Source organism: Tachyglossus aculeatus, chromosome X2, assembly GCF_015852505.1.
Source record: "Tachyglossus aculeatus isolate mTacAcu1 chromosome X2, mTacAcu1.pri, whole genome shotgun sequence".
Taxonomy (NCBI): domain Eukaryota; kingdom Metazoa; phylum Chordata; class Mammalia; order Monotremata; family Tachyglossidae; genus Tachyglossus; species Tachyglossus aculeatus.
Window position 1 is genome coordinate 10,498,056 of NC_052100.1, and position 17,704 is coordinate 10,515,759.

At 48.0% G+C, this 17,704-nt stretch overlaps 1 protein-coding gene across 1 annotated transcript; it reads right to left on the bottom strand.

Moving 5' to 3' along the window:
• Positions 1-8,820: 8,820 nt before the first annotated feature.
• On the bottom strand, positions 8,821-13,002 carry LOC119949387 (RING finger protein 11-like). Its single transcript, XM_038771131.1, has 3 exons — positions 12,776-13,002; positions 10,172-10,341; positions 8,821-9,541 (listed from the first exon to the last, which is right to left on the bottom strand). The coding sequence occupies exons 1-3, from the start codon at positions 12,893-12,895 to the stop codon at positions 9,358-9,360; spliced, it is 474 nt and encodes a 157-aa protein (XP_038627059.1). The 5' UTR covers positions 12,896-13,002; the 3' UTR covers positions 8,821-9,357.
• Positions 13,003-17,704: the final 4,702 nt, after the last annotated feature.

Genomic DNA, 17,704 nt, shown 5'->3' on the forward strand with positions numbered 1-17,704 from the left:
ACCCCCCGCCTTCCCCACCCTCCCCCCGGAACTGATTTCCTTCCCTGAGCCAAAGAGCAGGAAGAGTGGAGTGTGAGTGCCCTGCAACTTCCTCCCAACACCCTGAATATCATCCAAGACAGTGTATGAAATGTGTTGGGCTTATGCCCTCATGCTCCGCAGCATGTGGTTTTTCCCCCAAGTGTCCTCTCCCCGGAAGTGGCGAGAAAGGTGGTGTGCCTGCCTCCTGCAACGTCGGCACTCTTCTGTGACTGCCAGCCTTGCATCCTCGGTTTTTTTCCTGCTTGGGAAACAGTAACTCGCTTCCTCTGAAGACTGCTCTTCTCTTCCCCCGCCACCCCTCGGGAGTGTTTTGTTCTTGGGCCCCCCCACCCCGCCCCCCATGGAGGAACTCATAGCTATCATGTTCCAAAATGCTGACTTTTATAAAAAAAAAAATAATAAACGTGGCAGAGAAAGAAGTATGTGTGTATTTCTTTGAATTGGCACTGTTCAGCCCTTTTTATAGAGTGGGGCTGGCAGCTGCTGCCTAGATACACAGCCACTGCAGTTAGCCTTGTCAAGCTGAGCCATCTTGTTGGGACTCTTCCCTTACACTGTGTGGACAAGCATTGCTTAGCTCCGGAGAATAATGGAAGGGCCATTGATTGACCTGATGGAAATGGTGAAGCCAAAGACCCCAGACAGTACTGGTGCCAGGGCCTCAAGTGCCACCCGGTCCCCTAACCTGCGGAGCCTGGCTAGCCCTGTCCCCTTCCCCCTGTGGTTCTCTCTTGCTTGGAAGTAGTGTGTAGGTGGGCAGCTCAAACTGGCCCATCCGAGAGACAATGCAATGAGAACAAAGTCAGATTTCTGGTTCCGCCCCGCTCTCCTCTATTTCACCAGTATGCCTTTGTACAGTGCTCTTTTGATGCCCATAGGGTTTTGAGCCAAGCCTGTTGCTCATCATGCTTAACGGGAGCCTCTGCCCAGTTTCATTAGAAAAGTTCACGGCTCTAGCCCCTTCACCAGTGGGTGGGGGTAGGTGTAGCAATTTGTGGCACTTGAGTGTCAACTGCATGCAGAGAACTGCATGTGAAAGCACAATAGTTGGTAGACCTGATTATTTTTTTAATTATTAGATGATACGTGTTAAGCACTATGTGCTCAGCAGTGGGGTAGACACAAGATAATCAGGTTGGACAGCCCTTCTACTTGGGGCTCACAGTCTAAATTGGAAAGGGGTGTGTGTGTGTTGGGGGGAAATCCCTATTTTACAGATGAGGTAACAGGCATAGAGAAGATAACTGACTTGCCCAAGGTCACACAGTAGGCAAACGGCAGAGCTGGGTTTAAAACCCAGGTCTTCTGATCCTAGCCCTTCATAGCTGAAACAGTAAAATGGGGTAAGTCGGTGGATGGTCAGACTGTGATTGTGAGGAATTTTTGTTGGCTGTGGAGGGAAATGGGAAACCAATAGGATACTATAATGTGTGAGCATCACAGAGTGGGATTTGGGGTTCCTGGGCCCACACTGAAAGCTGTGCCTGAAGTAGAGAACTCTTCCCTTGGACTTGTGGGGGTGAGGTAGAGTCAAGGGACTTCCTTTGAGCTGAAGAAAGACTTTATGCAGCTTTCCAATAACAAAGTGAATTGCTGGCCTGAGCCCACGAAACCCTCTCTTGCTTGAGTTGTCCAAGTAATTCCTCAAATTCTCTACTCCCATAGCAAGAGCTCAAAATGCTCCCTGGTTCAATTTATGGGGTAGGGCCTGTTGTGAATACTTAAAACTCCTGAGAAGCTGCACCTGTCGACACGATTCAGACCCAGATAACTGGAATTTGTTCAGCTCTGGGTTCTTACTGGGGAATGGGAATGTGTTTTCCCTCTCCCCCTCCCCGCAACTTGCAGCTGGCTCTTCCTTATGGAACCCCGTTTCACATCTCTTGGGATGGAGGAAGTGAGTGCCTCACCTGGCAAGAGAGTAGCAAGCAGGGTAAAACATCTCTTTTATGTACCCTTCCACTGACCTGGCCCAGGAAAAGGAGGGTGGGGAGGATTTTGGGGAAGCAGAATTCCCCCGCTTCTAGCTTCCCAGCTACTATGGTTCAGCGTAGTTCATAAGTCTTTCTAGTCCGCCCCTTCCTGATCGACAACTTTTAAGCGCCTTCTGATCAGTGGGCTTTGGAACAATGAAAGCAATCGCTGCCCGAAAAGGAGGGCGGGAAGTGTCTTTGAGATCCCAGCACGCGGGTGAGGCTGTACGGCTTGATGGAGGATAGCTCATGGAGACGAGCACTGGAAATATCTTTTGGAGGGGCCTCCCCTCTCCAAGGCAACAATCGGACAATTGCCTTGGCCGGGCAGAGCAGCCCAGAAGCAGAAGCGACCGGTAGCACCTCTGAAACGACAACTCTGCCCCAAAGCTCTGGCAGTTTTCTAGCTTGGGTCCACCCGGTGGGATCGAGGCGGATGTTCTCATTATCTTTCTCGATTTTGGTTTCCCCTTGGGGTTTGCAAGGAAGTGTAAAGGTCTCCGGTCCCTCACTAAGCCATGCTGAGTGCAATTCCCAACGGTGGCTTATAAAATGGGCAAGGGTACGGCGGCATCTGCGCCCGTTACTCTTTGCTAGCCCATCTTGCAGCGTGTGCTGCCGGGCCCCGGGGTGGGGACTGCAGGAGAGTGTGATCGACTCTGCGTGAACCATCACCGCCTCTGCAAAAACAACTGCTGATGTTGTACTTCCCAAGCGCTTAGTACAGTGCTCTGCACACAGTAAGCGCTCAATAAATACGACTGAGTGAATGGTGAACTCAAGTCTGACCTCTGGTTGAGGGCCAGGCAGCTGTGCAATTTGCTTGTGCACCACTCTTCCTGAATGGAAAGGAGAGAGGGAAAGTGCCCTAGTATAATTTCTTGGGCAGTTCTTTCTCAACAACACTCCTCATGTGGACACAATCTCACCATCAGCTGTGTTGTCTTCAAACAGAAGAACAGCTTGACAAAATGTGAGGGAGCCACAGGAGTAAAACTGCTCTTCTCGGCGGGTTTTCTCTCCCAAGCCTTGGTTGGGCACGAAGCACTTTTTCTTCTAGCACATCACATTCCTCTTTTGTTTGGAACCTGCACGTTACACTCTGTTCCCCACCTTCAGGAGTGATTTGCAGTCCAAATGCCCCTCGGGCTCCATGATCCAATGATGGCCTTTGGAAGGATAGACACCTATTGAGTTTCAGGTTTGGGGGAAAGGTGAGTAGTGATCCTTTTTTATAAAAAAAAAAAAAAAATTAAAAATGGGTTTTTTAAATGGTGTTTGTTTAGCACTTACTGTGTGCCAGGCACTGTACTAAACGTTGGGGTAGACACAAGCCAATCAGGTTGGACACAGTCCAACATGGGACTCACAGTCGTTATCTCCATTTTGCAGATGAGGTAACTTGAGATGCGGAGAAATGAAGTGACTTGCCCAAGATCATGCAGCAGAAAGTGGCGGAGCCAGGATTAGAACTCAGGTCTTTCTGACTTCCGGACCTATGCTTTAGCCACCAGACCAGGCTGTCTCACCGTAATAAGTGCCTGGAATGGCTTTCAGTAGCACAGAAGTTGGCCCATTCCTCTTTGCGCTGTTTACATTAATGTCTATCTCCCCCTCTAGACTGTAAGCGCCTTACGAGCAGGAAACGTGTCTCCCAATTCTGTTGTTGTGCACTCTCCCAAGGGCTCAGTACAGTGCTTTGCACACAGTAAACCCTCAGTAAATACCATTGGTGATAATGCTGCTGCATACTGGCCTTTTGGTCCTCACTTCCTACTGACCCCATCCATCTTCAACTCCTGAGGGTTTTGAAGCTGTAGGTCCCTGAAAGCAACTGAGGGAGAGGCTGCTGACATATAAGTGGCTTTGAGTCGGAGAAGCCTGCTTCCTTCCAATTAAATCATGAGCACCAAGGCTCAGCACCAAAGCTGGTGGCTTTCTGGAAAGTGAATAATAACAACAGTAATAATTGTGGTATTTAAGCGCTTACTATGTTCATTCATTCAATTGTACTTATTGAGCACTTACTGTGTGCAAAGCACTGTACTAAGCGCTTCGGAGAGTACAATATAACAACAGACACACGCCTGCCCACAATAAGCTCACAGTCTAGAGGGGGAGACAGACATTAATATAAATAAATGCCAGGCACTAAGCACCAGGGTAGATAGAAGATAATCGAGTTGGACACAGTCCCTGTCCCACATAGGGCTCACAGTCTTAATAATAATAATAATAATATTGGTATTTGTTAAGCACTTACTATGTGCCAAGCACTGTTCTAAGCGCTGGGGTAGGTACAAGGTAATCAGGTTGTCCCACGTGGGGCTCACAGTCTTCATCCCCATTTTCCAGATGAGGGAACTGAGGCCCAGAGAAGTGAAGTGACTTGCCCAAAGTCACCCAGCTGACAAGTGGCGGAGCTGGGATTTGAACCCACGACCTCTGACTCCAAAGCCCGGGCTCTTTCCACTGAGCCACGCTGCTTCTCCTGTAAAATCTGTAAAATCCCCATTTTACAGATGACGGAACTGAGGCACAGAGAAGTTCAATGACTTGCTAAAGGTCACACGGCAGACAAGTGGTGGAGTCAGGATTAGAACCCGGGTCCTTCTGGCTCCCAGGACTGTGCTGTTGCCACTAGGGTGGGGGCCTGAGACCTCCGCTACACAGGGTTAAAGTGATTTTTATTTGATGGACACTAGCTGAGACGGAACAAATACCACTGATGGCCAAGAGAAGGTGGGCTGCCCGGACTGCTGGTGGGTGGAACTGGCTGGAATCCAGTCCTTTTCCTCCACTGACTCGAAAAGGACATTTTTTTCCCCCGCGTCTTTCCCCAACCTGAGGAAATAGTCGTAGAACTGTTCCTGATGGGTACGGATATCTCCCCTAGGGAAGCAGTGTGGCTCAGTAGAAAGAGCATGGGTTTTGGAGTCAGAGGTCATGGGTTCAAATCCCCCCTCTGCCACTTGTCAGCTGTGTGACTTTGGGCAAGTCACTTCACTTCTCTGGGCCTCAGTTCCCTCGCCTGTAAAATGGGGGTGAAGACTGTGAACCCCCTGTGGGACAACCTGATCACCTTGTAACCTCCCCAGCGCTTAGAACAGTGCTTTGCACATAGTAAGCGCTTAATAAATGCCATTTTAAAAGGAGTAATTTGCTAGTCTGTGCTGGATGGTGAGGGAACACATCTGTAAATTGACTTGGTTACTTTTGGAGGACTTCAGTCTTCACTCCAGCCGGTATGCGGTAATCCCCCTCTTCCTCTCCCCTGCCCTCTCCTCCCCTCCACCCAGCTTCAGATGTTAATTGAGGTAAGCAATCACCTCAGGGTAGCATCACAGCTCCTCACCCTCTCAAGGTGGCTGCTGCTTAGGTGCATTGACAAGATGGTGGCTGCATTTATGTAGAGTTCCTGCCCACCCCCCACCACCTTCCTCTGATGTTGCACGTTTTCAACAGCCCAGGGGGGTCACAAGTTGTTCCCAAAAAGCATTTCCTGCTTTGCTGGCAGGACTGGCCAACTCTGCAAATTATTATTTTGCCCTGGGGATTGGGTGGAGGTGGGGGGGGGGAAGTATCATATGATGATGTCCTGTCAGTGCGCTGCATGACGTCATGTTGCATACTTGCACTGTGTGTATATGTGTGTCTCCCTTCTGGGCCTGGGTAGAGAGGACCTGACCTCTACCCAGAAGAGAAGCAGCGTGGCTCAGTGGAAAGAGCCCGGGTTTAGGAGTCAGAGGTCATGGGTTCTAATCCGGGCTCCGCCACTTGTCAGCTGTGTGACTTTGGGCAAGTCACTTAACTTCTCTGAGCCTCAGTTACCTCATCTATAAAATGGGGATTAAGACTGTGAGCCCCCCGTGGGACAACCTGATCACCTTGTAGCCCCCCCCGCCAGCGCTTAGAACAGTGTTTCGCACAAAGCAGGCGCTTAACAAATGCCATCATGATTATTACCCAGGCCTGCCCTGATTATCATGCCTTTTTTGTGACAATGCTATTGAATCTTAATGTCAGTATTCCTTTTTGAGAATGCTCTGAGCAGTGTACGTCATGCTGTGACTTGGACGTACCTGGTTTTGATGAGCTGCTGCTGTGAACTGACAATAGATGCAGTACATCATGACCTCAAAACAAAGCCCAAGTACTGCAGTAATAGTGGCCGACTGGAAGTAGCAGGGATATTCAGGTCTAAACTGGAATGCAGCAATCAGGACCCTGGGCAAGTCACTTAGCTTCTCGGTGCCTCAGTTTCCTCATCTGTAAAACGGGAATTCAATACATCTTCTCCCTCCTGTTCGGACCGTGAGCCCCGGGTGAGACAGGGACTGTGTCCAATATGATTATTTTGCATCTACCCTAGAACTTAGAACAGCGTTTGGCACCCAGTAAGCGCTTCGCAAATACCACAGTTATTAAGTAGCAAACAGCATAAAAGATCGAGTCCAGGTGGAGTTGAAGTAGATGTGCCGAAGTGTCTGGAATGAGGTAACCATCAACATTGTTTTCCTTTACATATTAACATTTTACTGTTTCAATTCATAATCTTTTATTAGTAGTACATATTTACATTGCTCTTTGATCATGTAAGCTAATAAATAGCATTAACTACATTTGTGTGTTTTTATGACTTAAAAAATAATCTATATTATTCTGGACAACTCTGGGGATCTTGGGAATGCACTAATGCACTTTACATTATTTTCCTGGGAAAACTCTACTTTGACAAGTGCTCTTTTCCTTACCACCACGGAATCAGTTCAGAGAACTAGCTGGATTTTCTCAGTATAGGCCAAGTTCACAGTCTGACCTCCACCCTGCCTCGCCCCTCCCAAGGCTACCATTTGCCTTTTCTTTTCATCAAAAGAAGCCTAGTGGGAAAAGCCCGGGCCTGGGGGTCTAGAGGACCTGGGTTCTAACCCCAGCTCCATCACTTACCTGCTGTGTAACCTTGGGCAAGTCACTTCACTGGGCCTCAGTTTCCTCATCTGTAAAATACGGATTCAAAACCTGCTCTCCCTCCTACTTAAGACCTGATGATCTTGTATTCTACTCCAGTGCTTAGTACAGTGCTTGGCACATGGTAAGCACATAACAGGTGGCACAGCCTAGTGGAAAGAGCACTAGCCTGGGAGTCAGAGGACGTGGGTTCAAATCATGGCCCTGCCACCTGTCTGCTCCGTGACCTTAGGCAAGTCACTTCACTTCTCTGGGCCTGAGTCATCTCATCTGTAAAATGGGGATTAAGACTGAGCCCAGACTAAGCCCCACTTTTCCTCAGCTCCTGCTCCCTTTGCTCTTCCCCCGCTCCCCGCCCCACAGCACTTATGTGTATGTGTGTATGTATATATATATATATATATATATATATGTAATTCTATAAATTTATATTGATGCCCGTTTTCTTGTATTGAGGTCTGTCTCCCCGCCTCTAGACTGTCAGCCCATTTTGGGCAGGGCAGGCAAACTCTTTATTTGCTGTATTGTACTTTCCAGGAGCTTAGCTCTGCACACAGTAAGCGCTCAATAAATATGATTGAATGAATGAACGACTGTGAGCCCCATGTTGGACAGGGACTGTGTCCAACTTTGTATCTACCCCAGTGCTTGGCACATACTGCTTAACAAATACTATTATTATTAATAATGATAATAACAAATGCCATGATTATTATCATCATCAAGCACCACTGTCCTGAAACAGCTCATGCTGTCACTTTAAATGAGTCACATTTTATTGGCTGTTTTCAAAGTGATCGCAACCATCAGCTTCTCCCTGTCTAGTCTCACACCCTGAGGGAAGAGACAGCATCCCAGGGAGGCTGCCCCCTCTGAGTGCCAATGTCATGGCAATGTCCCCCCCCCCCCCCCCCCCCGTTGGCACAGCAACTGCTAAACTTGTGCCAAGGTCATGCCTGCTTGTCCTTTCCCAGTTGCGACAAGTAGACAGAGAACAGAAAATGGCAGGAAGGGTGGCAAACTGAGAAGCAGTGTGGTCTAGTGGATAGTTCATGGGCCTGGGAGGTCAGAGGACCTGGGTTCTCATCCCAGCTCTGCCACGTAGCTGCTGTGTGACCTTAGATAAGTCACTTCGCTTCTCTTTGCCTCAGTTTCCTACTCCGTAAAAGGGGGATAAATACTGGGAGCCCCATGTGGGATGTGGACTGTGTCCGACCTGATTAGCTTGTACAGTGCCTGGAACATAATAAGCACTAAAATACCATTTAAAAAAACTTCAAAAAAGGACTTGCCAAGATGATTCTCTGATGTGCCTAGTGGTGGGGAGAAAGGGAAAAAAATAATAATTTGAGACATGAAGACAAAGTCACCTCGTGGCAAGTGCCCCAGGGCCACTTTTAAACCTGAAGTGCAAGTTTCTTGGAGACTATGGCAAAGGTTTTTTTTGGTGGCCCTGCTTTGCAGAAGACCAACCTATACCCTGGGATGGAGATAGCGTTCACATGCTGGTAATACTCACCTGGGAAAACACAGAGAATACAATAGCTAGAAAGTAGGTTGTGACAGTCCTGAAAAGCCTTCATTGAAGCTGCTGCAACTTGGATTAAATCTGTTCGGGGCAAGAGGTTGGGGACAGAAAATCTAGCCCCATGTGGGACAGGAACTGTGTCTGACCTGATTAACTTGCATCTACACACACACACTCATTCACTCGCTCACTCTTTGATTACATTGAAAGTTGTCCCCCTTCCCATGACCTCCCTCATACAAAGCTCCACATCACATACACCACTCCAATGCTACAGAAGTCTGAGCAAAAACACTTAAAAAGACTTTGGAATTAGCAACAGTGGTGGGTTTATTCCTGCCAGAATGAATTAGTCCCTGCAACATCTTTTCACATTATCTGACAGCCCATAGGGCAGCATCTCTGCAGCCTTTAAAACAAGCCTCAGAGTTCTTTCTGGGGTGGGATGATCCAGAGAACAAACTGACAGGTGAGATGAAAGTAAAAATAAAACCTCAGCCTGCTTTGGTGGGCTGGGCTTAGGTTTCTCCAGCTGGCAAGTTCGCCAAGTATCGACTCATCTTTTAAAAGCTCAGATGTAAAAGGAGCCTACACAGACTACCTCAAAATGATATTTTTGAAGCGGCTGAACTCTGAGCTCCATCCTTCCAGGAGTGACGTCCAACCAGATGCTCACAATCTGAGTTTCTGTGTCATATGAGCCAGGCCACCAGTCACTCCAGTAACACAAAGAGAGGTGCGGGATTCTTTGGTGTATCTCAAAAATGTGCAAAATTTCCAGCCTCTTTTGCTCGCCAAAGTTGTTAATAAGAAAAAGAAAAAGGAGAAAGAGAGGACAATATGAAGCTAAGGATCCTTGTCATCTGCCTCATAGTAGGCAAGAAGAGCAGCGTCTACTGGTTCCATACAGGAGGGGCAAGTTAGCGATCTTATCAGCCAGGTGTCAATGCAGTCCACGTGATAAATATGCAGACATGGCAGGAATCGAATAGAATCCCCAGAAACCAAGTCCTGCATGCAGATGACACATCTGGGGAAGAAGAGACAGAGCTGCAGTGATTCGGGGACAGAGGAGAGGAGGGAGATCTGGAAGACAATGAGTTTTCCTAGTTGAAAAAAGAAATTAAAGAAGAAATACTTTGAGGAAGCTGAATGAAACCCTCGGGTGGGAACCCTAAAGTTACAGGTTTTGGGGCTGGACAAGATAATAACTTTTGCTACTTGGGATTTGGAGAAAGGGGGGAAAAACACAAATGGAGGGAGGAAATGGCCTTTCGCCCCTCACTCTCCGGGAAGAAGTAAAAGATCTCTGAGCTCAAGGGATCCTCATTTCTGTCCTTCCTACTGGAAGAGGTCACCACTAAACATTTAGAAGTGGCACTAGAGTTGTTTGTGGCAGCAATATGGCCTGCAATGCATTAACCACACTCTCCCCTGTTTGGAATTCGGTAGGCAGGAGTTACAGGACAATGTGGAGACCCTACTGTATGAGTCAGCTGTAACGTTGGAAAACCCGTTCGGGCTGTCCCAAACGAACAAGGAACAATTAACCAAATGTCCATTTCCCTACCATCACCACCCCTCACCCTTTCCCCAACTCGGCCTACACCAAACTCGGGGAATTCATGAGAACTCCACGCCTAATCCCTTCCCTGCTTACTCCTGGTTTTTTGTTCCGGATGCTTCAGGGCCAGGATCAAAGATGCCAGTAGGGAGGTGCTGGATGAGCCCAATGATCTGGGCGATTCGGATCTGTTCTTCTTCCGTGAACTGAGTGGCCAGCTGGGTTTGGCTTGGGGTTGGATGGTACACTGGGCTTGGCATGTTTTCCTGCGTGGAAGCAGAAGAGAGGAATGTGGGGGTGGGGGGAGAGAGAGTGTCTGTGCGTGCCAAAATGGTACTTCCGATCTAGATTTCCCTCTGGGAGTGAAGGTGTTGAGGGGAGTTGAGCTTTATAGTTCCTGGGCTCCTTAGGATTTAGAATAACAATAATAATTATGGTTTTTAAGCACTTACTATGTGCCAAGCACTGCTTTAAGCTCTCTACAAGATTATCTACAAGATAATCAGGTCCCACAGTGGCCTCACAGTCTAAGTAGGGGGAAGAACGGGGGTTATTGAATCCCAATCTTGCAGATGGGGGAACTGAAGTACAGAGAAGTTAAGTGACTTGCCCAAGGTCACCCAGCAGGTATGTGGCAGAGCCAGGACTAGAACCCGGGTCCTGACTCCCAGTCCCGTGTTCATTTCACTACACCACGCTACTTCTCTAATTATTTTGGGGAGCGACTCCCTTCTTCCATCCCAAATCCCCACACAGGCTCGGCCCAGATTTAGACTTTGGGAAACGCTGTGTTTTGACAGAGGGTGTGCCAGCCAGGGATGGGGTTAACTGGGTCAACAGACAACAAACATGTCACTGCTGTTCGCTAGAACACAGGCCTGGGAGTCAGAAGGTCATGGGTTCTAATCCTGACTCCACCACTTGTCTGCTGTGTGACCTTGGGCAAGCGCTCAGTACAGTGCTCTGCACACAGTTAAGTGCTCAATAAATACGATTGAATGAGGTCACTTCCCTTCTCTGGGCTTCGGTTACCTCATCTGTAAAATGCGGATTGAGACTGTGAGTGCCACAGGGGACAGGGACTGTGCCCAACCCTTTTTGCTTGAATCCACCCCAGCGCTCAGTACGGTGCCCAGCACATAATAAGTGCTTCACAAATACCATTATTATCATTACTACAAGACTGCCGGGCTGCAGTTGATGGGGAGCTGGAGTTTTCTACTCATCCTTCCCAGCTTCGTCGAAACTCCCAGGCAAACCCTCAACTGCAAAATCAATCAATCAATCAATCAATCGTATTTATTGGGGATTCAATGGGGATTCAATGCCCGTTCTCCCCTGCACTTTGACTGTGAGCCCCATGTGGCCCGGGGCCAGTGTCCGAAGCGATTAACTTGCATCTCCCCCAGCGCTTAATCCAGTGCCTGGCACTGGATTAAAAAAGGAATCCTTCAGATGCATCCCTTGTATCTACCCCAGCGTTTAGAACAGTGCTTGGCACAGAGTAAGCGCTTAACAAATACCATCATCATTATTCACCTTCCCCAGCCCCCGTCCACTTCTCCCCAGGGCTACATCTTGTTAATCAATCAATCAATCGTATTTATTGAGCGCTTAGTGTGCAGAGCACTGTACTAAGCGCTTGGGAAGTACAAGCTGGCAACATATAGAGACAGTCTCTACCCAACAGTGGGCTCACAGTCTAAAAGGGGGAGACAGCGAACAAAACCAAACATACTAACAAAATAAAATAAATAGAATAGATATGTACAAGTAAAATAAATACAGTAATAAATACGTACAAACATATATACATATATACAGGTGCTGTGGGGAAGGGAAGGAGGTAAGATGGGGGGATGGAGAGGGGGACGAACGGGAGAGGAAGGAAGGGGCTCAGTCTGGGAAGGCCTCCTTGTCCCCCCACCTTCATCATCATCATCAATCGTATTTATTGAGCGATTACTGTGTGCAGAGCACTGTACTAAGCGCTTGGAAAGTACAAGTTGGCAACATATAGAGACAGTCCTTACCCAACAGTGGGCTCACAGTCTAAAAGGGGGAGACAGCGAAAGAAACCAAACATACTAACAAAATAAAATAAATAGAATAGATATGTACAAGTAAAATAGAGTAATAAATCCGTACAAACATATATACATATATACAGGTGCTGTGGGGAAGGGAAGGAGGTAAGATGAGGGGGATGGAGAGGGGGATGAGGGGGAGAGGAAGGAAGGGGCTCAGTCTGGGAAGGCCTCCTTGTCCCCCCACCTTCATCATCATCATCAATCGTATTTATTGAGCGATTACTGTGTGCAGAGCACTGTACTAAGCGCTTGGAAAGTACAAGTTGGCAACATATAGAGACAGTCCTTACCCAACAGTGGGCTCACAGTCTAAAAGGGGGAGACAGCGAAAAAAACCAAACATACTAACAAAATAAAATAAATAGAATAGATATGTACAAGTAAAATAGAGTAATAAATCCGTACAAACATATATACATATATACAGGTGCTGTGGGGAAGGGAAGGAGGTAAGATGAGGGGGATGGAGAGGGGGATGAGGGGGAGTGGAAGGAAGGGGCTCAGTCTGGGAAGGCCTTCTTGTCCCCCCACCTTCCCCCATATCCTTTCGGGGCTCGTTTTCCCTGATCTCTGACCGGCCTTCCTCCCTCCTGCCGCGCGGGGCCTTTACCTCGAGAGACGGGGACGGGGCCACCAGGTCACCGGTGAGACTGGTCCCGTCCCCCGAGTCATTCAAGGGAGACAAATCATCCACAACGGCGGCCTGCTCGGAGGCAAGGCAGTTCCCCATGCCCGGCCCCTTCAGCGACGACAGCTCGGGCTCTTTCTGCCGGTCACTGGGTGAAATGGTGCCGGCTCCGTCCGGGGACCCCGGAATCCTCGATTCCCCGCGACCCGGGAGGCCCGGCCGGCCCGAGGTTTGCAAGCCCGCACTGGCGGGGCAGGGCCCCCGTGGCCAAAGGCATCTCGGGAGTTGTAGTTCCGGCTGCGACTCCCCCAGAAGCGCCTTGAGGACCTAAAAAAATCACGAATATTTCGGGGTGGGGGAGGAGGAGATTCGCTCCCCCCACCCCGCCAACCCCGGGGTCAGAAATCCGCCCGGCTCGAGGTTTCCAGGGCTTCCCACTTCAATTGACGGGTTCAGGCATCGACTCCCCCAACTCCGATATATCGTCCTCTCCCAAGCGCTTAGTGCAGTGCTCTGCACGCATTAAGCGCTGTAATAATAATAATAATGGTATTTATTAGGCGTCTAGTATTTGCAAAGTGTTGGGGGAGATACAAGGTCATCAGCTTGTCCCACGAGGGGCTCACAGGCTTAATGGGTTTACATGGGTTCTGATCCCGGCTCCACCACTTGTCGGCTGTGCGACTTTGGGCAAGTCTCTGTGCCTCAGTTCCCTCATCTGTAAAATGGGGATTAAGACTGTGAGCCCCACGTGGGACAACCTGATCACCTTGTATCCCCCCAACGCTTAGAACAGTGCTTCACACACAGTAAGCGCTTAACAAATGCCATCATCATTATTATTATTAATCCCCATTTCACAGAAGAGGTAACTGAGGCACAGAGAAGTTTTGTTCTCTGTTTCCCCCTCTCCATCCCCCCATCTTACCTCCTTCCCTTCCCCACAGCACCTGTCTATATATGTTTGTACGTATTTATTACTCTATTTTACTTGTACATATCTAGTCTATTTTATTTTGTTAGTATGTTTGGCTCTGTTCTCTGTCTCCCCCTTTTAGACTGTGAGCCCACTGTTGGGTAGGGACTGTCTCTGTATGTTGCCAACTTGTACTTCCCAGGCGCTTGGTACAGTGCTCTGCACATAGTAAGCGCTCAAATACGATTGATGATGATGATTTATTACTCTATTTATTTTACTTGTACATATCTAGTCTATTTATTTTATTTTGTTAGTTTGTTTGGTTTTGTTCTCTGTTTCCCCCTCTCCATCCCCCCATCTTACCTCCCTTCCTTCCCCACAGCACCTGTATATATGTGTATATGTTTGTACATATTTATTGCTCTATTTATTTATTTTATTTGTACATATCTATTCTATTTATTTTATTTTGTTAGTGTGTTTGGTTCTCTTCTCTGTCTCCCCCTTTTAGACTGTGAGCCCGCTGTTGGGTAGGGACTGTCTCCATATGTTGCCAATTTGTACTTCCCAAGCACGTAGTACAGTGCTCTGCACATAGTAAGCGCTCAAATACGATTGATGATGATGATTTATTACTCTATTGTACTTGTACATATCTAGTCTATTTATTTTATTTTGTTAGTATGTTTGGTTTTGTTCTCTGTTTCCCCCTCTCCATCCTCCCATCTTACCTCCTTCCCTTCCCCACAGCACCTGTCTATATGTATATATGTTTGTACATATTTATTACTCTATTTATTTATTTATTTTATTTGTACATATCTATTCTATTTATTTTATTTTGTTAGTATGTTTGGTTTTGTTCTCTGTCTCCCCCTTTTAGACTGTGAGCCCACTGTTGGGTAGGGACTGTATATGTTGCCAATTTGTACTTCCCAAGCACTTAGTACAGTGCTCTGCACATAGTAAGCGCTCAATAAATACGATTGATGATGATGATGATGATGACGTGACTTGCCCAAGGTCGCACAGCAGATAAGTGGAGGAGCCGGGATTAGAAGCCGTGACCTCTGACACCCAAGCCCGTGCTCTTTCCACTAAACCAAGCTGCTTCTCGCTGTATAAATCCCACTGATCGACTGATCTCCCCCGGCCCCAACTCACCGGGCGCGCCCTGGAGCCAATCACTTAATCTCTCCATTTGCTCCTCGGTACAATAGGGGTGAACTATCCCAGTAATAGTAATAATACTATTATTATTTAGCTCCCTGCGGGGCAACAAAGGGTACCTGCACGGGACTACAATACTCTGTTCACCTGTGCTCTCCCAAGCGCCTATTGAGCGCTTACTGTGTGCAGAGCACTGTACTAAGCGCCTGGGAAGTACAAGTTGGCAACAGTGCCCTCCCAAGCGCAAGCCACTTTACTTCTCCGTGCCTCAGTTCCCTCATCTGTAAAATGAGGATGAAGACTGTGAGCCCTGTGCGGGACAGGTACTGTGTCCCACTCGATTTGCTTGTATCCACCCCAGAGCTAAGTACAGTGCCCTAGTAAGCACTTAACAGATACCGTAATTATTATAATTATTTTTACAATGTTCTGCACACTGTATGCACCCATTAAATCACACTGATCGATGGAGTGATTGATTGAAGGGAAGAGCCCTAACCCCAGGAAGAAAAGGTAAAGGAGAAACCTGGCGTGGGTTTATCAAACCATTTCCTGTTACCTGTCGGGATCGGCCTCCCTACCATCCCGTGCTGGTAACAAGCAAGAGCTCGTGTTGAATGGCCTTCCTAGCTGTAGGTCTCGGGTTTCTGAGCATTCGCCAGAGCCTCGGGACCTATTATTATTATTTTTGTATTTGTTAAGCGCTTACTATATGCCAGGCACTATACTAACCGCTGGGGTGGATACAAGCAAATCAGGTGGGACACAGTCCCTGTCCCAGTGGGGCTCACAGTCTCGATCCCCATTTTACAGATGAGGTAACTGAGGCACAGAGAAGTTGTGACATTGCCCAAGGTCACCCAGCAGCCAAGTGGCCGAGGCGGGATTAGAACCCATGACTCTCAGGCCCGGGCTCTAGCCACTGCGCCATGCTGCCTCCTAGGTGCTTACGTGCCGAGAGAGGCACAAACTTTTCTCGTAGGCCCCCAGGGCTTCAGGGGTTAGGCCAATTGCTGTGCTCTGTGTGGATTGGGATGCCTCAAGCCTCACCCATCATTCCTGACTATTGTTCCCCTGTGATAGGCTGCTGGGAAGGAGGGTGAGGCATGAACTGCTAATCTGGCCCTGACCCCTTTTCCTCTCCCCCTACCTTCGGTTAGAATTTCTCTTTTTAGGCCCATGAGGCTAGCTAGTTGAGAAGCAGCATGGCCCACTGGAAAGAGCATGGGCCTACAAGCCAGGAGACCTGGGTTATTATTATTATTATTAATAATAATAATAACAATAACAATAATAAAAAATTATTATTGTTGTTATGGTATATGTTAAGCACTTATTATGTGCCAGGCACTGTTGGAAACCCTGGGGTGGATACAAGCAAATCAGGTTGTTTACAGTCCCTGTCCCACATGGGGCTGACAGTCTTAGTCCTGCTTTTACAGATGAGGAAACATAGGGACAGAGAATTGAAGTGCCTTGCCCAAGGTCACACAGCAGACAAGTGGCAGAGGGAGAATCAGAACCCATGACCATCTGACTCCCAGGGCCGTGGTCCATCCACTCTGCCATTATGCTTCTCTATGGGGATTAAGACTGGGGGCCTGATGTGGGACAGGGACTGTGACCACCCTGATCTGGTATCTACCCCAGTGCTGTGTATAGGGCCTGGCACCTAGTAGAGAAGCAGCGTGGCTCAGTGGAAAGAGCCCGGGCTTTGGAGTCAGAGGTCATGGGTTCAAATCCCGGCTCCGCCGCTTGTCAGCTGTGTGACTTTGGGCAAGTCACTTCACTTCTCCGTGCCTTCGTTCCCTCATCTGTAAAATGGGGATTAAGACTGTGAGCCTCCCGTGGGACAACCTGATCACCTTGTGACCTCCCCAGCGCTTGGGGAAACCTCGTGACCCAAAAGTACTGGTCAGCATTTCTTTTTTCTTAATGGCATTTGTTAAGCGCTTACTGTGTGCCAGGCACTGTACTAAGCACTGGGGTAGATACAAGGTAATCAGGTTGGACACCGTCCATGTCTCAAGTGGGGCTCAGAGTCTTAGTCTCCATTTTACAGACGTACAAAGGAGTTAAGTGATTGGCCCAAGGTCACACGGTAGACAAGTGGCGGACCCAGGATTAGAACCCAAGTCCTCTGAGTCCCAGCCCAGTGTTCAGTCCACTAGGTCACGCTGCTTCTAATGTTGGGACGGGCTGTGTGCTGACCTCCTCCACCAGCAAAACCTGTAGCCTTCATGTCTTCCTCCTCGCAACTCCTTATTGGCATCGCCTCCTCACCTGAAGCAGTCTCTGCACATGCATTTCTTCCCTTTATTCTTCCCCTCCTTCCAACCCCAAAGCATTTGTGTCCATATCTGTAATTTAAGTATATTAATCTCCGTCTCCCCCTCTAGACTATAAGCTCGTTGTGGGCAGGGATTGTGTCTGCTTATCGTTGTAGTGTAATCAATCAATCAATCGTATTTATTGAGTGCTTACTGTGTGCAGAGCACTGTACTAAGCGCTTGGGAAGTACAAGTTGGCAACAACAATAACTTGTACCCTCCGAAGTGCTTAGGACAGCTTATCTGTATATATGTTTGTACGTATTTATTACTCTTATTTGTACATATTTATTCTATTTATTTTATTTTGTTAATATGTTTTGTTTTGTTCTCTGTCTCCCCCTTCTAGACTGTGAGCCGGCTGTTGGGTAGGGACCGTCTCTATACGTTGCCAACTTGGGCTTCCCAAGCGCTTAGCACAGTGCTCTGCACACAGTAAGCGCTCAATAAATACGATTGATTGATGGACTGATTAAAATGGGGATTAAGACT